The 24896-nt window shown below is 41.4% G+C and overlaps 1 protein-coding gene across 1 annotated transcript in view; it reads right to left on the bottom strand.

Annotated features, from left to right (window-relative positions):
• SNUPN (snurportin 1) overlaps window positions 1–24896 on the bottom strand; it is a 402681-nt gene that overhangs the window by 249483 nt on the left and 128302 nt on the right. The window contains exon 3 of the mRNA XM_069624560.1: window positions 21544–21697. Coding sequence (XP_069480661.1) covers window positions 21544–21697 — 154 coding nt within the window. The remainder of the gene's footprint in view (window positions 1–21543; window positions 21698–24896) is intronic.

The following is a 24896-nucleotide window of genomic DNA, read 5'->3' on the forward strand; positions in this document are numbered from 1 at the left end:
TCAGTGTGACATCATAACCAGTATTCATTTTGTACCACGCATGTTTTGCCAAGAGATTTGTAATACTGGACTGCACAACTTCATCTTTGTCTTTTGAAGTAGTTGGGTAGCAGACATGTTTAAAAAATTGGAATCAGTTTTCAATGTGTGAGTGCAACTCCCTAACATAGAGCTGCTAGTTCACTTTTAAACAGGAGGTGCAAAATGTATTCAAAATTTGTCAGAATCTGGGGTTTTCAGAATACATTTGTAAACAGCGCTATTCTTATGCTGTTATTTGTGTGCATCTTTCATCATATCTTCCCCCTTTTCTTGTAGGAAAGAGTAGAGGAAAGGCTTGTGCTTATACACTTTTTTCCCCATATACTGATTGGAGTTCCTTTGGCTTGACACATTTGATGTTTCTAGTGCATCGTCTTTGGAGTATAGTGGGTGAATTGTATACTGGTCTAAAATATTGGATGCTGTAGCAGGATCTACAAGTTCAAATTGGCCAGTTGGTGAGGAATCCTGAATTATTTCTGTGGTTTCCCTTATGTTTTGTTCAATGTTTATTTCTGTTACGCTCACCTGGTCTCTGCAGAGACGTTGGGGCACGGTTGCAGCCCTCCCTGAACTTGAATAACCCCCTTCATGCTTCTTCAGTATAAAAGCTGTGAGCGGTGGTACGTGGTATACTGCTCCTGCGTGGAGGTAAGAGTGTAAGTGCGCCAATCTGTGATTGTTGTACCTCTCGAACCCTTAAGTCCAAAGTACGGCTTCTGTGAGCATACGCCGGCCCATAAAGCTCACCTGTGAATTATGGAAGATAAGATCTCCGTGCTGCTACTTCTGGCAGGGGCGCGTCAAATGGGATCTAGTTCCTTCACTGATCCCTGATAGGATTAGTCCAGTCCAGCTGCGACTATGCTTCTCCTTATGATTGGTAAGTCGTTCTTGAGCTCTTGTGATGCTGTTCGTTCTGTTTAATGTCTTTATATGTTGCTCCTATTTATGCCCGCAATAATGTCTCTCTTCTGTTTTCTTCCGTTAGATGGAAATGCGGCCTCAATGCAGCTGTGAGACGCGGCCGGATGGAAGATGGATGCTACCGCAATGTTCGACAGCAGGTAAGTGATGGTTTAAGGAAAAGCGCGAAGTATGGCGAAGCGCAACCTTAAAAAGACTGTTCTTTCGATGTCTAACCTGGTCTTCTGTTTTTCCTTGCAGGCGCTGCTGTCGACGATGGAGCGTGTCGTGCTGCGGTGCCAAGATGAAGATTTCGGCGTTCCGAAAGCGTAAAGATGAATACTTGACAATACTCGCCGAAGATATATACAGGTAAGAACAGCTTCCCCCAGTTGGTACGTATGCTGACAGGATGCAGGATGTCCAGGAAACAGGATCTTCAAAGGTAAGTCTGACCTCAGGCTATGGTGAGCGTTACGCTGCTTGCAAGTGCAGAATAACGCAAAGCATCGGTCTTGAGGATCGGGGCAGCTTATATAGCAGAGATCGTGGGCACGCCCATTAGGGCCAGTTTACCAGCCACACCCTGCCACTCCTAGAGAGTGAGCACATGCGAAGGCAATCCATTAGCAGCCACACCCAAGAATACACTTGGGGCTGCTTAATGGATGGAATGTTCAAGGTTAATGCATCTGAAGTGCCATCATCTCCAGAGGTGGCGCGGGCAGGAGCCCCCACCAGCAGCTGCCCCACGCTCCCCAATCACCTGCAGCAGAGACCCAGAAGGATTATCTGCAACGGGCGACATCTACGTGTCCCGTTCCTCCCAGTCTTGGAGGAGACCCCAGCAGCCCTGCCTGGACTCCCCCACCCCCCCATCTGCCCCCTTCATTATTTTACCAGCCCAGCCTCCCACTTGGGCCAGCACTGTACCGCGCCGACATTGAATCTGAAACAAAAAGTCGGGCGCGATGCGGCACCAGAACGAGGCTTAGCTTCATCTGGTTGCTAAGCAACAACTGTTTTTAAACAGTAACTTCCGCCGGCAGGTGGAATAGCCGGCAGCCACTGCAAGGCCATTTTAAGGCCCTGTTTGCCAATGTTCACCATTGGAGCACAGGAGGCACCGTCTCATACCCACCCCCTTACCGCTTACCTCTACCTTGCTCCATCAAGTCTCCTGACTGAAAGCCAACCTGCGACCCACATGGGCCCGCGACTCTTCAGAGTCATCCTACTCTCTCAACGCGCATGATCAATATTACGGCAACAACACACGTGCTGCCTTGACCCAGGAGGAGCTGGAGCCGTATGGGCAGTGGGCCAGGCACCACGCTATTCCATCAGCATCACCTCTCAAGCAGCAGATATCTGGTAAGAGCTGCTGCCTCACACCCACTCTAACCTGTGCCTATCAGAACACTCACATTACATAGTCCCCATGAGCCCTGATGCAACATCTCCCACCAAGACACTATCCTTGTCCCCGCCCAAAACGGCATGACTTCGCTATGACTTGACCATTGTCCCACCTACCTGTGACACTGCCATGTTGAGTTTAACCATTGAACAACTGCACTCACTATACTAAGATCTGCCTCGGCACAAGTGTCTTGCCGTACATGCAAGTCCTGCCATTACGCCCGCAAAATGTCTAGCCACAGCTAACACATTGACCTTAACCCCTTTGTGTCTACAATAATGATAGCCATGGCTTATTTCAGCGCACTGTGAATGTATTGATTGCAGCCATTTACGACTACATTGCACATAGCCCCTCTCTGACCACATTAACCACAGCCTATGCCTAACTTAGCCCACTGTGAAATGTTGATCTTTGCCCCTCTGCGAGCACATGGACCACAGCCTATGCCTAATTTAGCCCACTGTGTAATGTTGATTTTTGCCCCCATGTGAGCACATTGACTACAACATATGCCCAATTTAGCCCGCTGCGAAAGCGGTGATTGTAGTCATTTGTGAACACCTTGTACTAAGCTCCCTGTGACCAGACTGATTTTAGCCTTTGCCTGAACTTAGAAAGAACCACTGTGCCAAATCTGAACCTAAACTACTACTGCCAACCATTCCTAGCCTGACCATTACCTGACCTTACCCACGCCAACCAGGTCTCAGCCTCAGACCACCTTACCCCATTCCATGTAACCGGCATTAACCGCTGCATGATGTAGGTCAGTACAACTCTGCTGTTATCTGTACCCTTGCTGTTCTTACAATTAATACTGATAACCACGGACCAAATTAAATATGTACCTTGCCCTATTATGCTTTTAAATAATAGGCTTCGTGCTAGACTTTCCTCCCTTTACGAACCTAAATTGACCAGCAATACCCACTTAAACCGCCGTACCAACCCTACAAATACCACTCGGAACTCGGCACAAGCATATCTACAAACATCGGTAGATTCCAAACTGAAAGAACCTAAACCAGCAACCTCAAATACCCAAAGCCTACCTAAAACAACTACAATAGCGGGAGCACTGATCAATGCCAGATCCATCGTGGCCCATGCCACTGAAATAGCCGATATCCTAACTTCAGACAACCTCGACCTCCTAGCGGTCACAGAAACCTGGCTACATGATGCAGCAGGTCCAGCACTTTCCTTAGCAATACCTGAAGACTACCAATTCCTAAGAATGGACAGACATAATGCTAGAGGAGGTGGCTTAGCTATCATTGCTAAAAACCAATCTTGACTTAAGACTATCCATGCTACCACCCCTAAAATCCTGTGGACTACGATCAGCAAAACTACCCATATCCCCATGTCGTACTCTAACCATTAACCTTATATATAGGCCACCAGGGTCCTTCGGCTCGTTTGAAGAGGACATATCCAGCCTCTTAGCTATCAATACAAAAGAGCTATCACAGATAACGATCCTAGGCAACCTCAATTTAGGACTTAACGACCTGGATGACAAACAAGCTCAAGCGATAGCTACCATGTTTGATGAACATGGTCTTACCCAAAAAGTCCTTATCCCTACCCACGATAAAGGCAGGACATTAGACTGGGTAGCCACTTCAAACTGTCCAACTACGATCACCAAAATTACACCCCAAACCTGGACTGACCATGTCCTAATGGACTTCAACTTAATACTCAATAAAGAAGTAAACAAAGAAAAAATAATGGCACCTTCTCTCCCCACAAGATCAAGGAAAAATATCACACCAGACAACATCCTACCTCTTCTCCTTCCAGTGATTAATGCCCTGCCAAGCAACTCTGATCCAGATACGCTGGTGGACTACTATAATGATACTATGGCCAAGGTCCTAGATACCATTTCCCCACTTAAGACGCGCAAGAGTAAACAACAGACTCATCTCAACACCTGGTTTACCCCTCACCTAAAAGAACTTAGACTGGAAAAAAGGAAATTAGAAACCATATGGCAACATACCCCAACCGAAGAAAATAAACTAAAACTAAAACTCTGTGCCTCTAACTACAAGAAAGAAATCATCCAAACCAAAAAAGAAGTTTACAATGAAAGAATCTCCAAAGCATGCTCCAATACTAAGGAATTATTTGTGATCCTGCGAGAATTAGAATCTCCCATACCCTCCACCGGATAACGTACCCAAAGACAAGCAATGGTGTACCAACATCCAAAATGCCCTAGCAAATAAAATAAAAACACTACAAACCAAAATCGCAATAAAAAAAGCCTCGCTCTCACCCATGGAGACACCAACTATGTCCACACCCATTAACAAGCCCAACCTAGCACCATTTAAATTCTCTAAAGTCTCCATTCAGGAAACTGAAAAAATCATTGCCTCACTAAAGCCATCAAACTGCAAAGGAGAGAACTGCCCCCCCCCCAAATAATTAAGGATGCAGCCAGACATCTAGCTCCCTTCCTCTCAAAACTCATTAACGCCTCCTTTTCATCCAATAATGTCCCAAGTAGCTTAAAAGAATCCTGGATTCTACCCCTTCTTAGAAAATAAACCTTAGACCCCTCCACCCCACACACTACAGGCCCATCACGACAGTTCCATTCCTCCTGAAGATAATAGATAGAGTGGCCTATCTTCAAATTCAAAAGGACCTTGAGACTAACCAACTATTAGGCTCCGGCCAATCTGGGATCAGACCTTAGCACGGCACAGAGACCACATTAATAGAACTTAAAGCCCAAATCGATGAGCTTAATGACAAAGGAAACACATCTATGCTACTTCTTGATCTGTCGGCAGCATTCGACTTGGTGGTCCATGGAGTATTATGCAAACACCTAGCATCGGCCGCACACTTTTCAAGTGAAGCTATAGCCTGGGTCCAGTCCTTTCTTGACAACAGAAGCATGTAAGTCTTCTCCACCGAAGCATCTGCAGAACCAATTCAAACAACATGTGGAGACCCCCAGGTCTCATGTGTCTCACCAACCATGTATATCTTTACTAAGCCTTTATTCGACAAATTGGACAGACTGGGTGTCATCTACACAAATTATGCAGATGACACCCAGATCCTCATTCCCCTTTTGGGCAATTTCACCTCGGATACAACCTTAGTAAACGAAATTTACATACTCATTCAGGCATGGATGGCAACCCATGGCCTCTGCCTGAATGACGATAAAACGGAGATCCTGATCCTCGGCTCGGCCAACCACCTAAAAGAACTCGACACCAACTACAGCGACTTCATCATTGATGGTAATATAATTACAGTCGCCTAAGGTGAAGACTCTTGGCTTCTATCTGGATTCCACGCTATCCCTAAAAAAAACAGGTAAACTCCCTGGCCTCATCCACTGCCTATACTGGCAAACATATTAAAGCATGTAGACCCTTCCTCTCACTAGAAAGTTGCATTATCCTAGCCAATTCCCTTGTCCTGTCAAAATTGGACTACTGTAATTCACTGTATGTAGGAACCAATAAAAACATCAACAAAATACAAACATTGCAAAATAATGCGTTCAGAACAGCCCTGAACCTCCCTACTAGAGAGCATATATCTAACGCCAGGAGAAACTACAATTGGCTAAAAATTAGCAATAGTATCCTCTTTAAAACTGTTACATTAACCTACAAATGCCTTAACAATGCAGCCCCCCCATACATTAAGGAAAGAATAACTAGAAAGTCTTCTGCCCGACCGACTAGGACAGCCAATTCCTACTGCCTCCAAATACCCAGATTCCGACAAAAAAAAAAAAACAGGAGGCAACAGTTTCCCTGGAAAAGCAGCTCAGCAATGGAATGCATTACCTATGGAGCCAAGAAGGGTTCAGTCTTATGATAGATTTAGACGTAACACCCGTACCTGGCTTCGCTACATCGACCACTAGACCTACGACCACAGGTGCCTGTTTTCATGTCTTGCCTTGTATCTGTTATCCTTTGCAACTGTGCCTGTAAATATTCTCTGTACCTATCTATACCTGTATCCAAGCAAATCTGTAACCAAGTTTTAAGTATTCTTGTCATGTTGCGCACCCAGCTACCTAAGGGTTTAGGGCGCCCTATAAATAAACAAACAAGCATAATAAAAGCTTTTTGGTGTTAAATGGATGTTATTGTTTACATTTGTTCATGAGCCTGGTGCCAAAGGTGCCAGGGCAGTGTCCACCCAGGTCTCCTGTGCATGCGAACCCTGCATGCCTGTGCCCCTGACTTCATGACCATGACAATTTCTTTGTAGTACTCATTGTTCTCTTTACAATATTGTAGGGCTTCTGTAACTTTGGTTAAGTCTGCTGGTTGTTGCCAATTTGTTTTGCCTTTCGTTGGTACACCATTCACTAGGATAATCAAAGATTGATCTGTTGGCCGTTGCACTCCTAGAGTGTCTACATTTTCTTTAAGATATAATGGCAAATACACTACTTGCCACAAATGCCTTTTAGTAATACAGAAGGAGGCAATTTGGCAGTTTTGGGTTGAAGGTGTTTTATAGCTTTAAATGTGTGTACTGTTTGGATTATAATGTTCTCATACAAATTAAGCTGTTGGAGAGATTTTGGAAGTGGGAATATTTCCAAGTTATTAGTGATAGCCCGTGAAGGCATTTGGTTATTATCAAGCTTTGTATTGCAGTTTGTGCAAAGTATTGAGGGGTTAGTAATTTTGTATTTATTTTCTGCTATAAGATAGAGAGCTAATTGGAAACATTGGGATTCCTCATTGTCTTATATTTTGTAAGTTATATCTATAGTTTGGTGCTCTTTTTATGAAAGGTTCTGCGACAACACACACATACTTGGTTTGGTACTTCAGCAAGTGTGCTTTTAAACTTCGCCATTTCTTTTTTGTACGTGTTTATTAGAAGATTGCCATTTGTAAGGTTTTCGCTACTCTTCTCTAAAGTTACTGGATTTTCTAAGTGCTCTTCACTTCGAAATATTTACTTTGGATGTGGTCTATTTGTTGAAGGAGTTCTTTGGCTGTGTCAAGTAGGAGAATGTTTTCAAAATGTTGCAGTTCTAAAGCAGGACTTTTTGCATAGTACAGTCTCTGGACAAGATTCTGCATAGTGGAATGGTGTGTTGCTAACATTTTGAGGTGGTGGAAGGTGCTTCTGCAAGCAGGTCCTGAAATGCAGGCTAATGAATGTCCTTGCAGTCCAGTGTAATTGCGCAATGGACAGGAGTCCATGGTTTGCAAGGTTTTTACTCTAATTTTGTCTTTTACTTTGACATAGTGAATGAGGAATTGGCGTAAAGATTTGAAGGATTGTTTCTGTATGGTACACATTGAGGTGCAGGCCCATTTGTAGACTGGATGGATTGGTTCGGTGGAATGAAGAGTTGATTGTAAGTTTGTTGGGGACATTTTTTTCAGTGAGGGTTTCTTGTGCCATAACGGCGTTGTCTACCATTTCATACCCTGAGCCACTACCATGTATGGCAATTGGGGTTTTCTGCTCTTGTTTATATGCCTCTTCATTGAAATATGGTTCTGTGTTGCTTGTGTGAATCCATTCACTTGCACAGAAGTTTGCAAAGGTATCTATGTTGACATTGCGCATGTTCAGGTATTTTTTGTAGTTTACTGATTAATTTTGTTAGTGGTTTCATTCTGGTTAAAATTAATTTAAAAAGTTATTTTGTGAAGCATTGCGCTGTCAATGAGAGCTTCCATGATTAGTCTTCTGCAGTAATTTTTATGGGTGTAGCAGGACTTTCTGCTGTTTTTTTATAAGATTGTGAAGTACGCTACAGAGGAACATTTTTTGTAAAATACATTTTTTGAAATGCTTAACTGTGGCTACGTTAACATTAGTAGATGTAGTGTGAGCGCTATTAGTAGTTCTATTCTTCTTTAAACATTTGTTTTTATTTTTACTTATTGGAAGAGGGCCCCTAGTTTTTTTTTTTTACTGCTAGCTGGTTCAGTTTTGTTGACTTGTATTAGCAGTTTTGTTTGAACATTGTCTATAAATTCTGCTAGAGGTGGATGAGTATTTTGCATGCTTTTAGTTTTATCTGCTCTATTTTTTCGTTTTTTCCTGCAGAATTGCTTTTTAGTAGGCATTCTGTTCTGTTTAGAGTAAAAAGGAAAGTGTGGGTTTGACAGTTATTGGAATGTATTTGTGTGTACTGTGAATGAGTGTGTGACTATGAGGGCAGACATAAATTAGAGGGCTGTGTGATTGTGCAATGGACTGTTAGAGTAGCTGTGCATGTAGATGTGTGAAGGGTTTGGGTTAGTGTGTAAGATAGTGTACTGTACATGAATAAGTAAGGACATTGCAATATTTTCATGATAGTAGTGGGTGTTATGATACTGGTGTTCAGATGAGAATGCAATCTGCTGAGGTGCAATGAATAAGAGTGAAGTAAATGCTGTTGATTTGGAAAGAATTTTGTAGGCTAGTATACAGCTACACTGTACTGTATGAGTAACAGAAAGAATACTACTACACTAGTGCCCTTACATTGTAGGATGTGAAGAGTAGTTTTCTTCAAGTCGTTGTCTTCTAGGAGAGAGGTTGTTGTCTTTAAGGAGCCTGTTCTTCACTGCAATTGGGAAAGAAGAAAATTAGTGGGTATGTGTGTAATGGCAAAGTAATTGTAGTACAAGAAGACATTATTTTCACTGTAGGAGGAGTTGTTGGGAAGAAGAGTTAGTAACATTGCACGCGATAACATGGCATGTAACACTGCCGTTGCTGCAGATGGGTTGTCACAAGATTCCTAATAATTGTTTGACAGCTAGCTTCCCAGTGTCACTAGGACATTACAGATCATGTTGGCCTGGAATGTCAGGTGGTGGAAAATGGTAGTCTCTATTTCTGTGGAGTTGCATAGCACTGTGTGGGAATGGAGCATGGGAGCACCGGCATCGTTTGTAATGGGGCCTGTGGTTGTCAGGCTTTTTCTTTCAAAAACTTCTGTTTGTCCACGGAAGATGCTGAACCCCCACCGTCTCCTATGAATGCTGACCTCTCTACTGATTATTAACAGTGTAGCTGTTAGCATTCCCGAGGGAAAGGGGGAAAATGGGACAAAATAAACTCCAGGTCTCGTTCTGCTTCTTGTAGCCACTCAACCTGTTTGGGAAAAAACAACATAAAATGACATTTTGTTTACTAACCTTTAGTTGTTCCAAAACTCTTTTTCCCCTCCAAAGTTATATCCCAGATTAAAAGAAGAAACACTTCACCCTACCTGATGTCCTCTTCTCAATACTTAGAGGATTATTTTTCTTACTGTGGAATTTTCAGAATGTCACAAAAAGTGTCTTTTCTTTTTAAAACTCCTTGCTGGAAGACTGCTGAACAATATTCTTGAAGTAGTCGAGTATCTACTCCTTCTGAGTAACCAATTATTTGCAGTTCAATTCCAAAGGAAAAAAGGTTGAACCCTTCTTCAAATTGTGAACTTTCTAAAGTACTTGTAAATTCATCTTCAAACTTGTTATGAATGTTAAATGAAGAAAGATAAATACAATTTCTTTTTTACTCAAAAATCGGATGAAAATCTCTTCTGTGCATGTATAATTACTAGTTTCTTCCCTTTAAGAAGTTTGCACATGTGTTAACAATTGATTGACCATGCCGGGAAGCGTCTTTAGTTTTATACGCATGCGCGGCAGAATACTGTTTTCAGTATTACGATGTTTTACATTCAGTCTTAGCGCTTGCATACTAAATAGTCTTGCCGGGAAACATTGGATTACTGCGCATGCGCGACTGAATACTGTTTTCTGAATTCAAATGTTTCCTTTTGTCTTTGCGCCTGCGTAGATTATTAACCTTGCGGGAAGTGTCTTACTTAAATCATGCATGCGTGAATGGAAATACTGAACTCCGACTGCCGATTTCCCTTGAGAGAAGAACACGCACGTAAGTTCATTTTGTTAGTAAACACGTTACGAAAACAAATGAATTGTTGAATGAAGAGACTCCAATACGATAACCTAACAGGCTGTCACTTGTGCAGACAGCGTAATACGTCTAACCCGAAAACCGAACGGGAAGAGCACAAAATAAACACTGCGCTCTGAATATACAAAAATGTTAATCTACACGCACTTGTGCAACGATGATGAAAAAAACCCATAAGAAATAAAAAAGAAAACGAACACACGCACGCATTAATCAGCACCAGTACTTAACGCAATGCAGTCAAAAAGGGAATAGGTAAATCCAAATGGTGAGCGCTCTCAAAATACCTTTACTCCTTTAAGAATAGATCTTGAATATTAAAACATAAAACAAAATTTCAATAAATACAGAGGTTTATAATCTTTTCAATGAAATTAGCTGATGTAATAAAATAAAGTCACTTGGCTTGTTTCTTTCTTCATAAGACTATCTCTGGATTGAATCCAAGACTCTCCAACCAAACTCCTAAAATCCTGATGATTCAATTTAAGTAAGGCCCAATAGTTAGTCTCAAAATGTATCAGCTCTACATTCATAGGACCTTCCTGCTGGGCTGCTGACAATGAAAGGCAGTTTAGAATGTTCCGACAATGCCTATTCTGAACTTCTGACCAATCAGGAATGTTGCTTGAAATCACCATCGTGGCTTAGGAATTAATCCACACTCTGTACTTCAAGGTTAAGGCCAAAACCATTAGCATATTAAACACACATATTCTTCCCCACAATCAACCACAGCTCCTGAAACCTGACAGTGGTCCCGTGATAAGTCAGGCCTACGGTGCTGGAGTTTTGAAAGTATGGAAGTTGTTGTTGCACTATTTGTATTAGAAATGGTGCAATGCAAGTCCCAGTATGCAGAGAAAAATTGAGAAGCCAAGAAGCATGTAAAGATTAGAAAGGAGAATGTTAGGTAGCAAGTATGCATGTGTGGGAAAGTTAATGAAATTTCACACATGTGAGTGGTATTGCAATATGTTGGAGAAATGGGTTCCATTTTGTTTCATTTACTTTTTAAAAATTGCACACAGCACGGTTGTAAATTTACACATGCATGTATTTGTTTTCCTTGAAATGGTGCTGAAATGAATAATATTAAATGCATTGGATTTTGTCATTTTTCATTCCATGTACATGCAATGCTTTAGTGACATACATGCAGTTTTTGTTTTGCGTGTGCATTGTGGGAGTTTTAGTGCAGCTTTGTTAGTGGGAGAAGTGGTTTTAAAAGTGACAGACTTAAAGAAGAAAATAACAGTTTGTACATTAGAATGGGTGATATGGGGAAGCAAGCATGTCTTGGTAACATATTGAAGTTTCAGACAGGACATGCTGTGGAAATGTTTCAAATGTTGTTTTCTTTTGTTTTACAAAAAAGACAAGAGTGCTGCTGAAATTGCAAATATGTGTTTTGAAACTGTTATGAAAATGCTAATTAAAAGAAAACTTTCTAAGCACAAAGCATTGTAAGTAACTGCCACTTGATGTCAGGAGATGGGACAAACAAGAGTATGATTATTGAGTAGGTTATGCAGGGTAAGTGGCAGAAACCCTGTTTATCTGCATTTGTAAAAGAGTTGGAAATGTTCTTTACAAAATATATGCATACCTGTTCTTTGTGTTGATGGATGCAGATGAGGTTGAATTTGCAAATCGAAATCTTGGAGATTTATATAGTATTTTCTGATACAGGTGCTCTGGAATAACAGGAGACCTGTACTCTGAGTGTTCAACAGTACATCTGAAGTGTTGTAGTGAGATGACCGAGTTAGATGTAGAGTTATTGGATGCGATTGGTGGATGGGTGTTTGACTGCTTAACAGTAGCCAATGAGGAAGTACTGCAAAGAGTGAAGTGGAAAGAGAAGGGCTGCCCTGTAGTCCGCGGACAGGGTGTGCCACATCTGGGTCTATTCAGGATGCCTGGCATCTGTGGGGATTAGCCAATCAGGTGTTCTGGTCGTGCTTTATAGGAAGAGAGGGTATTCGTTTTTTTAATTGCGATGTATACTGAAGATGGCTGTGGTTGGAGAGATTGAGAGACTCGGGGTGTGGATGGTGGGAGATTGTTTCATGACTAATCTGCAGAGGTACGCAGTGATAAGTGGAATTTCTGCCAATCTTGGATTTGGGGGAGTGGAGGCTTTTTGGTGTGGAATGCCTGGCCAAAATTTGAAATGTGTGCTTGCACTTTGTCAAAATATGGCTGTTTTTAATACTCCAGATGTCCTTGTGGTGCACTGTGGAGGACTGCATTTGGGGTACATTAGTGCAGTAACTTTGTAGAGTGCAGTCAAGGAATTGCTAAAGACCCTAATGCAACTTTTTCCATGTGCAAAGGTGATATTTTCTCATATATCACCTAGAGCACTATGGAACTGCCCCAATGTCTTCTGTCCTCAGCAAGATGCAGAAAGGTGTCTTGTCAACAAAGGCATATCTTCTTTTTTGTGCAGTTTTTGGATGTCATCTTTTGAGAATGAGAACATTGTCAGGGTGTGAATTTTTTTGCTGTGGATGGCATTTGCTCGTCAAATATTGGAAATGCAATTTTGCTTTATAATGTCAGGAATGCTTTGAAGAGGTTCCTGTAGGCCTGTATGGAAAAATATAAAAGCAAAAACATTGATAAAAAAAGGTGTTTGTTTACAAGCCCCTTTAAAAAAAAAAGGCTCATTTCAGAGCCACCACTAAAGAGTAAATACCTTACCTTGGGTTTAATTTCTCTCTTCACCCCCTCGAACTGGAGGATCTGTCCGCGGACACTGTGGTAGTCCGCGGACAGCACGTGCCACATCCAGGGCTTTTGAGGATGGCAGGCATGGAAATGGGACTGTGGAGCCCACGGGATTGGCCAATACAGTTTCCTGGGTGTGGTATGCAAGGGGAGAGTGTGGCAGAAGGTCTGCTTGCTGAGATGAGTGCAGATGGTTATGGCTGTGTCTTTCAGGAAGCAGAGTGTGTGGATTTTGAGGGACTCATGGCTCCATTGGTTGCAGGTGTATGCAGGGCAGTGTGAGTGGCTAAACATCTTGGATTTTATCATGTTGATGTGAAGTGGAATGGAGTATGTGACATGAAAGGGGTGGACTTGCTCCCATTTTGTGTCAATTTGGTCACGCTCCAACATCTGTACATTATCATTATTCATTATGGAGGAAACAGTTTAGGCCATGTAACTGGAATTTCACTGCAGTTTGCAATGAAGGAGACATTTAGGAAAATGATGGACATGTTCCCGAACTCCCGACTAATTTTTCCTCGCATTGCCCAGAGACAGATGTGGCTGCACTCCAGTTCATTTGGTCCACAAATGGAGAAAGCGAGGTGCAATGTCAACAAGGCTGTTTGTGCATTTTTGAGAGAGGTTGGCATGTCATCTTTCGATAATGAAAACATAAAATTTCATAGTACCACTATGTTTCGCAGAGATGGAGTACATCTTACTGATGCTGGTAATCAGCTTTTTCTGCACAATACTTAAAATGCTTTAAAGCACTTTTTGTAAGTATAGAAAGCATTTTCCAGAAGGTTGAACAACAAAATTATTGGAAGGATGGTGAAAAAATGCCTATTGTTGTGCAAGTTGCACGGATAAGTTTAGTTCAGCAGAATGTTGTTTAGTTTACTTTAAAACTTGAAATAAATTTCCAAAAACAAAAAATACAAAAAAAGGCTCCTTTCAGAGCCACCACTTTCTCACGCAAAATAGTGCAATGCTTTTGATGCCACTCCGCCTACCTTTTTTTTTTAGATGTTGGCGGACTACCGCGCTGTACGTGGACTTCTCAGGCTGCGTAGGAGCCTGCACCTTTTTTTTGTATCGTCATCAATGACATTTGTGATGTCATCTTTGATTTCCTGGGTGTTAGTCTTAGCAGTCCACGGTGGTGGCACGAGTTATGGTTGCTTAGCTTACCATAAATGGCGAATTTCTGTTTTTTTTCGATTTTACTTGTAACCATAATATCCCTTTAATAAAGTTTTCCCCCTGAATTTGATAGGTCTTTATTAGTGCAACTTAACCATAACGTCCCTTTAACAAAGTTTGTTCACTGATATATATATATATATATATATATATATGAGTAACTGGATTTTTGGGTGATTATATAAAGGAGAGATAAGGATACCTCGAATTCACAGGCTCGAGAGACGGAAAGGGCACAAGCTATAGTTCCATATCGGAGCATTAAGGATTCCTAAGGGCAGAGCATATTACAAGAGTGTCAAACTCCCAGAAGGGGTAATAAAAAGAGAGGAGAATACATCTACTAAGGCAGTGGAGGAAGACATACGTAAAGGGGAACATTATATATATATATATATATATATATATATATATATATATATATAAAGTGCACATATGTTCGGGTTATAATATGTTAGTATACAAGTTTGTCTTGTATCTAGACTAATAAATATAAAATGATAGTAAAAAAAATTCAAATTAAAGTGCTTATTAGAGGTTCCTAGCCAAAAGATTGACGTCAATCCGGAGAGTAAAATCAAAAAGAAAAGAAAGAAAAGAATCTTAAAATATAAATATTAAAGCAACGATATAATAACAATTGCTAGAAAGTGTAAATGAAGGAACAAAAATAACATCTTTGCTTAAGATTTATGAAAAGGTGTGGATAAAATATTCAGATTTTTGGATAAATAAGCAGCGATTGATAATGCCTGCTAAAATTGATCACTGTGGTATATTTGATAAAATAAAGATAAATATAAAAGGCCAGGCAAGGATTGACAGTCTAGATGGACTTTTCATTGTGAGAGAACTTCCACCAGTGCACAAAAGAACATATGAGAGTAATTAACAAGAACATTATTTCATGTATATATGCGTTTATGAGAAAGAAAAAGTGGACTAAATGTTACAGGTAAAAAGGTGTCATTTTTGGATCACAGGAGGAATGTCTATATGGTCTTAGTGGAGTATAGTGGTACAATTGGAAGAAATATTGTTTTTGTATTTATTGATTTATAAAGTGCCTTACACCAAAGCGCTGATGAAAAAAGGTAAGTATTAGTGGGTGAATAAAAAGAGTGAAGGGGTAAGTACCAGTGGACAAAGTGTGTGAATCTCTATATTTGATCATTATTAGGAGAAAGAGGACCCAGGTGAGTACAAGTAAAAGGCAGTAAGGGATACAAATTGATAGCATTTTCCCCCCCAAGAAAAGGGTAGCAGGTGTAGGCAAAGAAGGTATTACCCAAATTGATCGAATACCAAATTGACCTACTGGAGAATTGACCACATTTTTGGGTAGAATTTGTTAGGTATTTTGGTTAATTGCTATTAGATATAGATGTGGAGCGTGGTAATGGGGTATGGGAATAGGTTAAGGTAGGGGGAAGTGGTAGGGGGGTTGCATGGGGCGTCCCCACGCATTACTTTTTTTTAAAACGGAACAAAATAATCAGTCAATTATCCAGTAGGTAAATTATTTCGATCAATTCACAGTACGCCGGCAAAGAATAGTATAGATATGGAAGTATGGTCATATTTAAAGTGAAGAAGGTGGAGTAAGCTTTTTAGGATTATGCTGGTAAACAGTATTGAATATGTATATGTGGTTAATGCATACAAATGTAGTGATAGGCATTGTATGCAAATATACCACACTTCCATGCACTTAATAGGACAAGCTCTTATTCCCTGCGTCATAGGTAGGCAGATTAGGGTAGGAAGGGCGACACAAGTGTTCATTATGTCTCAACAGAATAAACACAGCAAAGAAAAGAGAGACCATGGTCCCACGCTGTCGGAAGAAAGACTACAAAAGCACAGAGAAGACCTTTTCTCCAGGACAAAAAAAGCGCACCTTCTACCGCATCATGTTCATAATAATAAATCAGCGTGCATCATCGCTTTAGTTAAGGAAAAAGGAGTTTGGATCCTACCTATCGTTAGGTAGAATTCTCCGAAATTTGCTAATTCCCTCCACCTTAGAGACCCCCAGCAACTTTGCTGGATTTTGAGGACTTGTAAAATGTTTAAGTTACCCTTTCCTCGATGAATGGCTGGTGGGAGTGGTTTACTTTTAACTACTGTGGTGTACATTTACCGAGTGCTGCGTTCACAGCTGCAGTAAGGCACCCAAGGGTGCCTTTTTTGTCAAAATAGCCCTGGTCTTCTTTGTCACGATTTCTTTGTGGAAAGGTCCTTCTTGAGATGTACTCTGCATGCCAAACCAGGTTTGGTCCCTTTGTTTGCTTTGCCCTTGGTGGGATTCACAAATGAAGCCCGTCTCTGCCTCCAGGGTGTCTGGTGGGGGCTGGAAGTGAGGGGGGTGCCCGAAATTCCCAGTGCTTAGTTTCCTAGGAGACCCAAATGCACTCTGCAGTGATTGGCCGGCTGACTGTCCGGCAAGGACAGCCACCTTGCTGAGTGACTGACAGCTAGGCTAGAATGAATGGGAGAGAACTGAATAAAAGGTGAGGCTTTTGGCTTGAAAGGCAGAGTCGACCACTGGACGAAGTAACGAAGAACTTGAAGAGGACGCCTGCTGCAACTCCTGGACCGTTGGTTTGCCCGGTGAAGCCCTGCTGCTGTGCTGAACCTCCAAATTCGTATCGACAGAGAAGCCCCTGCAAGGACGGCTTCTCCCCTTGAGTTGGTGGGACCAATCAACTCCAAAGTAAATCACATGGACATCCTCTCGGAGCTGGTTGAATTTCCACAGAGTTGCTGCTGGAAACCGAATAGCCAGGGAGAGGAACACCAGATTGTGTGCATTGCTTTCAAGTTGGCCAAGAGCTCCAGGAAGATACTCCGGACTCCCAGGAAGCAGGACTGGCCGAGCCTGAGCCCCCTCAACAGAGTATGTCACCCCAGAAGCAAGGAAAGTCCATCTCGACAGCCAGAAACCGCAGTGTTGCTATTTGCGGTAGTCATGAGGAGCTGAAACACTGAAGTGCCACTTGTTTGAAGATTGCCGGTTGCGAGCGGTGACCGTTCCATTGCAGTGCAGAAGTCCTCCCTCTTGTCCACACGACTGAAACCCAGGAACAGTGAGATCTGCAGAGCTGCACAGGAACAGAAGTCATCTGCTGCACTTTTTCTTCAATCCATAGGTACTGTAAAGTCTGAGAGAACTTACCTATTATTGTAGAGTTGCTTGCATCTTCTAGTACTCATAAGCCTAAACAGCTTGTGGCCCTACATTGATTCTTCTTTTCTCCAAAGACTTCTAAAACATTGTGCGAAGACGTTTCTTACTTACCTACCAGAAGTGCTTCAGCTCATAGAAGACTTTTGCCCATTGACTTTGGCTTAATCCGTTATACCGAATGACTCTGCTTAGGGGATCCAAAAGTATTTGCCTGCTTAAGAATATTTTTGGTCTCTTGTTTGTTCTAATAACCTTTTCCTTTGACCGAGTTCCAAGAGTATTTGAAATGCAACAGTAAGATATTAATGTCCCCAGCACCCTAACTATTGAAGTCACCTGAGGGTGTAGGGTGTGACTGTGGGCCATCCCAAAAGGGTCTTTACGGAGTTAAAAACTAAGAGTTTATAGTTTTGGAGTGTATTTGTGTGTTGCTTTTTTATTGCTCGCTTCTGAAGAAGGCTTATTCTAACTGACTGATAAACAAATTAATAATTGTTTATTCAAGAAACCTTGCGTCTAAGTGTTGATTTGAATGCTTGTCACTGCGATTCTCTGTGTAACTCCCCTACAGCTCACATTGACCCCTCTTGAGATAAGCCTGGCTGCTCAACACACTACCAACCTGTGTAGTACAGACTTATACCAAAGGTTGGGTTCCTATTGCCAGGAGGTCAGGGTTGTTGTAGTGCACCCAAAGGGTACTGCATACAGTCTTGCCTAACACCTAACAATGGGCATAAAGATATGACCCCAGACCCATCACATGAAGGAAATGCCCAAACAACAAGGCCTATTTTAGGGAAGTACAGTTCATCTTGTTAGCTTACCATGACTTTTGCCTCTATTTGGTTTCTGCAGGAAGCAAATGACAATGCTATCCATGGAAGCACCAAGAAGAAAGAAGAACAAACCTTTCATATGCTTTTGGATTTGTTATGTTGTCTGTTTTTGTCTTTATTATTTTTATTATAAAGAAGGGGACAATTTAACCCCAGTGGTGTGAAGAAATGTTGCAACCCAACTACGTGCGAAAAGTTCTATCAAGAATAGAGAAATTTTCCCTTTTTCACAGAAGAGGAGTTTGGAGATGACGTATGAGTTTAGCATGGCACTAAGAAATAAACATTGATGTGTAACCCTATGAAAAAGGTGGGGCAAGTGAGGGTAAACTAACGTGTATGTGTGCTTTTTGGTTCCACGTCACAGGCACACCCAGGTATAGGAATATATGAACATAGGTGGTACTAAGGTATGCATGAAAGGGAGAAAAAGCAACCATTCAATTGTATTAAAGAGGAAATGTATTAGCACATGTTTTAGGAGGTAGGAGTGTTTTAAAGAGAAAAAAGGAACTGAAGTAGCAATGTTTAGATTTTAGGAGAAAGTACAGATGATAAAATACACTTGTCAAGAAACAACCCCAGTTTTTTTTTATATTTCAGATGGACAGGGAGCACCTGCACGAGTGATCCAAAGCAACCGAGCCCTACGAGCACAGAGAAAAGCCCTCATTGTTACAAAAAGGGGGTTTAAGGGGACCCAGCCAGATGCCCATTTGCTATTTTATTTAAAAGGAAAAAATGTTTAAAAAAGAAGAAACCATTCTCTGTATGAACTCCTCAATCTGTGTGTCCCCCAGAACATCAAATGTCCCAGTCGACTGACTATTTTATTCAAAATTAGAAGATTGAGGGGTTGAGTCCTACATGGTCGCAAAACAATGAGTCCTAAAGCATGGCCTATGACAAAGGGCCCTTGAACTTGCTGCAAAGCACGCAAAAGGAAAGAAAATATATATAAAATAACAAATGGACCACAGAAAGGTCCATGAACTTGTAATAAAAAAAACAAAAAAAGAAATCCAGTTGAAGATGCGCAGATGGAAAACAAATAAAATGACGGCCAAGGAATAAACTTTGAGAAGTTGGTGACTGGGGAATAAAGCAGGGACAAAGGAAGCGTTGTGAGGTGGGAGAAAAGAGAAAATAAAAAAAATAAAAACACATGAAAATGTATATACAGGACAGTATGAAAAATGAGCTGGTGGGTCCCCCTCAAGGAATACAAATGTCATTTAACAATATCTGCCGATTCTCGTAGTGGCAGAAATCACTTGCTGTGCATGTAAAATAACATTTAATTGAGTAACAGGGGTGGGAACAAGGTGAAGCAAACAAAGTTACTGTTTGGGGATGCATACATACAAGGAATAAAAGAGGGCAATAAATGCCACACCTTTGAAAAAAACAAAAGAGTACATATACATTTGATTAGGAGAATACAATATGATTAGAGACACTAATGGTTCTTTAGAAGTGTCTTTCATGATATCTCCCATGTTGAGACATAGCATTGCGTTGAGGGGGGCGGGGGCGTGATGGGGATAGGGATACATAGGTACACTGCATGCGGGGGAGGGTAAACACTAGGTATAAGGTTAAGCAGTGGTCGACTAGATCAACCAGAGGGTGGAATGTAGAAGAGGTCTACACCCCCAGGAACCCCTCTTATAGCAGACAGATACAAATGGTAGCTAAGGCCAATACTTCACTCTACTGTTCAACATTATAGAAATCAAGATTCTTGTCTGTTTAGGCAAGTAATTTGCCCTTATTCAAGGTAAATGTACATTGGAAATAGGGGTCACTGCGCATACTTGTTTGGGGTTGAATGGGATATGGAGGGTGTGCTTACATTACACACAAACATACATAACACAGACAATAGGTTAGAATATGTTTAGATATGGAGGATGGTACATTAGCAAGATAATCCATTCTTTTATGGATACGGAGTTCAAATGGCTGCAAATCTCAGAATCCCACAAAGTATTTTTTGTTAAACTGAGAATTACAGAAATGAAGTGTTGTGTGCAGAAATGGGAGTGTATTTGAACAGAGGCCAGTATGAGGTGATTTAGCATTAAATGAGACAATATACAGTATTTTCACGCTTATTTTGCAAAGTTAACCTGGCATACAGTCAAAAGTAGATAAACAGGGTGATGACCATGAACAACATGTGCTAAGAAACCTGGCCCAGAAGGCTGAAAAATTAGCTACTAGGAACCAGACAGTCTACTCTATGTCCTGAATATCGTGTGCTAAGAAGTCTGGAAGAAATGTCATCTCAAACGTGTTTGTTCAGTGTGAGAATTGCAACATATATCGTATGGTCAGTGAGATTTGGGAAACTACCTAGATTTGCCAATTTGCATAAGGAGTCATGTGTTTCAGAACTGCCCTTTTCTAGTTTTTTTTTTTAAAATAGCAAGTCATCCTAGTCAGGAAGTGTTTTTTGTCCAAAGGAGAGTGAATGGTGTTTTGACCTTTTAAAAAGGACCAATGAAAATGTATTAAAAAAATAGTGGTCCAGATTTGCATATACATATTGTGCAATCCTGTATTTGCTATAAAAAGTGTGTTTAAAATGAGCAGGCTGAAGTTCCAGCATTTTTGATTGACCAACTGTGGCTGGTGTGATGTCGTCCAGCTGACTGAGAATAAACCTTGCTTGGGGACAGATCCCGTGTCTGAGGAGGCTTTTATGACTGGGCTGGGGCCTCCGGCACATTGTGGCGACCACAAAGGGACCCAAACCAAAAGGTTTTCCTGAGGTTATGCTATGGTGTTGCAGACTACAGATGCTGTGTCTGATGAGACTTTTTTTGAAGTGGGCTGGGGCCTGCGGCACAGTCTTACTTCCGCACCCTTACACCTCTCTATGCAGGAATTACAGGTAGAATAAAAAAATAAGAAAACATCACCAAGCACAGTAAGGCAATTGTTTCTTTACTGAAAACATCAACACTATTCCAGTAATGTTCACATCAGTGTGCATATCTGCAAATCACGATTGGTCCTTTTACAGAGACTACTGAGGAGCCAAAAAGAAATCCATTTTTCTCTGCGTTCTCAGCTGCACCAGGTAAATCAGAAATCCATGTTTTCCCAATGATTCCCAGTTTTGCTCAAGGTAGTACAAGCCTAGAATTATTCCTGACTGGGAATGCTATGGGCTTGCACTTCCCAAAAAAAAGGTTCATCTTTGAACCCCTGGGAGTTTATTTTAAACGCATGATCTTTGAATGACTCACCTGGTTTGCGTAATGTTTTGGTAACTTCTTTCCAGTCTCCATGTCCATCTCTTCATCCCCCGCTCCCTCCTCCACTTGTTCCTCTGTTTCATCTTCATTTGTCCAGTCATCCTCAGCCAGCCGCCGGGCATGGTTTACATAGTCCAGACGCTTTCTATAAGAAAAAGAGAAAAGGAATGGCCCGCTGTCGCACAAAGTATATGTATATATATTGTAGCCAAACAGTTAAAATAAAATACATTTGCAAAGACCTTTTCCACAATTCTATTTCTAATAACTTTTGACTAGCTGGATGAAGTTTTCTGAAAGGAATTACTGGCACAGGCCCCTCCAAACCAGAAACCTTGGTGAAAATGTGTTAAATAGTTCAAAAGTTAAGAAAACAAAACCTTTTCAGCCTACTACCATTCATTTTCCATTGAGAAAACACCCAAAGCAAGAAAACCAGTGGATGGATTAGCACTCAATAATAAACAAGTTATGCACAAAGTGACTCAGATATTCCGGTTTTTGTTTAGTGTGAATCCATCCAATAGTTTTTCAATAATAGTAAGAAATTCCAGCATTAAAAGAATGGTTCGGTCAAAATTTTGTATTGCCCCTACGGGTCCGGCCATGTGTTTTTAAGCCCAAGTCGCTCGATTTTAGAAAAATTTCCTATGGACCTTACCCGAGTTTTCGTCCATTAAACGCACGCGAAAACAGGCACCAGGGAGCTGCCATTTTGTGATAATCCTATCATTTCCCCCATCGCCCTGGCTGACCTGCTTTTGCGGCACTAAATCATATCCCCCGCCCCTGAGCCTGACATTATCAAAACATTCATATTCCCTGCCTCTCTCCGTGACGTTACTGTGCTGCGTAGGCAAACGCGCCCAGTCGTCTTCTACGCGACTTCACACAGAACCCGGAAACCAACACAGATCAGCTCACAACACAGCGCGCCACAATTCGGAATATGAAACTGTACTTTAAAATCAAACAGCAACACAGTAAATTTGGTAAAGTACATTTATTTGACATTAAATGTTTATATAATATTCAGCAATTGACATATGAACTCCGAAAGTCATTTATTTTCTTTTATCTCTATCCGCAAATCCTTAAAATGTTATCGTGAGTCACGTGCTGTTCCTTTATGGTACACAGGGTGTTGGTTTTCGTTCAAAGAGGCACTTTTGTCGCACGTTGAACCGCAAGGCTGTTCCATCAAGTAGGCACTAGGCCAGCGTAAAGGTTGATATGTTGCTTCTAGCCGCTAGTACCGCCTAAGGGCATATGGGCCCTTGGCGATCTTCCCATAAGATCATCAGAATGGTGCAGTTGTTTACATTAAGCTGCAGCTGGCGGCTGAAGAAACCATCTGCCGGTGTCTGAAACTGGTGGCAGGGGCAAAACGGGAGTATGTACCTATTTTGAAAACATAAAATTTATAATTAGTCTCGCCAGCCGATATTTATTAATATTATTCATTTTATTTATTACGGCCGAGCTGAAACTATTTGCTTTCAAGTATAGTGCAATGGAGTAGGTTCGGCTCTAAAATCAATGCGAAAACTAACAAAATAAATCGAGGTTGGTACACAATGAGAAACGACTTTTTGTCTACATGCGTATGGAATGGGGACCTGCATGCCCATGTGCCCGCTACAAGGACGATCCCACAAACCTTTTCAAAGCTCTTCATTCATTCATTCATTTATTTATTCATGCATCCATTCATTAATTCTTCAATCAGGTATAAAAGCGTCTAAAGAGTTACTTACGTTATATTTGCAATTTCCATTGTGTCTGCGTAATGCAGTCCGTAAATCCCACTGTGCTCTTGACAATGATTTTTCGTATACTGAATTAACATGAAACTCAGTCTAGTTTAAGAATTTTCTGCCTTATCGTTTCAAACGTTATTGCACTCCCCAAGCCCCCCTTCAAATGAAGTTCTTTCTGCATGGTCCCTGTCTCTCAAGGTCAAAAAACAATAGAACCTTATACTGCCAGTGCGAGTTGTGGGCCTCTTCAGGGCGCGAGCTGAAAATCAAAGCCGCTGACCTTCACTAGAAATTAGCATACATTCTTTCTTTGCAACATCCCGTAGTAAAGCCATCTCTGAGAACTTGAAGTTTCGAATCCATCTATGTAGTGCGCCTCAATGTGCAAATGGGAACTGGCTTCTCTCTCATCTGCAACGGCTCGCTTGGCGCGGTCTAAGGCCCCAATTTTGTCCTTGTTGTCTGCGAGCTTTGAATCCCCAAAGAACCATAACTATTGAGACTTTTAATTTTTTGGGGAAGGTCAGGTGAAAGTATAAAGTACCCGAGCAGTTGATTTGAAAGTGAGATTTATTGTTTGTTTTATTATGTGCAGTACGCAAGCCTCCCCTCGGTTAACAGTGCCCAGCATTTATAAGAGATTGCAAAAATTAGTTACATCAACAAAAATATATACATACACAAATAGACAAGGTCAGCAATATGAGGTGAATAGAGAGAAAATTCAAAGATGACACCCAGATAGTTCGGCACCCAGGATGGTGAAGGTAGGGGTTAGGGTTAGCGTACTTTGTATGCACACTGTACAATAAAATTTAGACAAATCGTATTACAATTATTTAAACCGGGATTTGTACTTCACAACCAGCTCTCCTTTGGGTGGACATGGCAGAGTGGCAATGTTGGGTGTCAATGGATCAGTGCTCTGCACAGAAACGTTCAAAATTCCATATCTGTGCTTCTCTAATACAGCAACAATAAGGCTTTTGACAAAGTCGAACTCCATTTCCTCATAGACTGGTTTGATCACCCATTGCTTACTTCTTTTTGAAAAAGCCTTAGTGTAGCGAGGCATCCTTACATTACCCTTAGTCCTAGATTGTTCACGGCCGAGATTCTCGTTATGGGCCAAGACGGCAAGTAGAGTCCTATGTCTCATGCCCTGTATGCTGAAATGCAAGCGCTTTGGCCTGTACTTTAGGCACATATTGTGGAACAGCTCCAAACCTCCTGTGTGACAGAATTCTGTCAGTCCCCTCAAATCTCTTGATAGAGTTTTATCGAAAACAATCTTCTCAATGGCTTTGTGTGTTGGTGAAGATGGATTCAACCACTTCTTCTTCCGTGCCTCCACTGGGGATAATGGGCCATGTTCACATTGGTGGAAATGTAGGTTTTCTGACCAGCGGTGCACGTTGGTACAGTGGTGCATCAGTGACCGCCATTTTTCAAGTAGTATTTCCACTGACCCTTCACAAGTTTTGGAGCTTCACCAAAGATGATTGCTGATAGACTGGGACCACTCTGAAATACTTTCCAAACCTTTTTTTTTGCCTGCAGCCGAGATTTTCTTATTGATTGATT

Source organism: Ambystoma mexicanum, chromosome 11, assembly GCF_040938575.1.
Source record: "Ambystoma mexicanum isolate Mex_15411 chromosome 11, UKY_AmexF1_1, whole genome shotgun sequence".
Classification (NCBI taxonomy): domain Eukaryota; kingdom Metazoa; phylum Chordata; class Amphibia; order Caudata; family Ambystomatidae; genus Ambystoma; species Ambystoma mexicanum.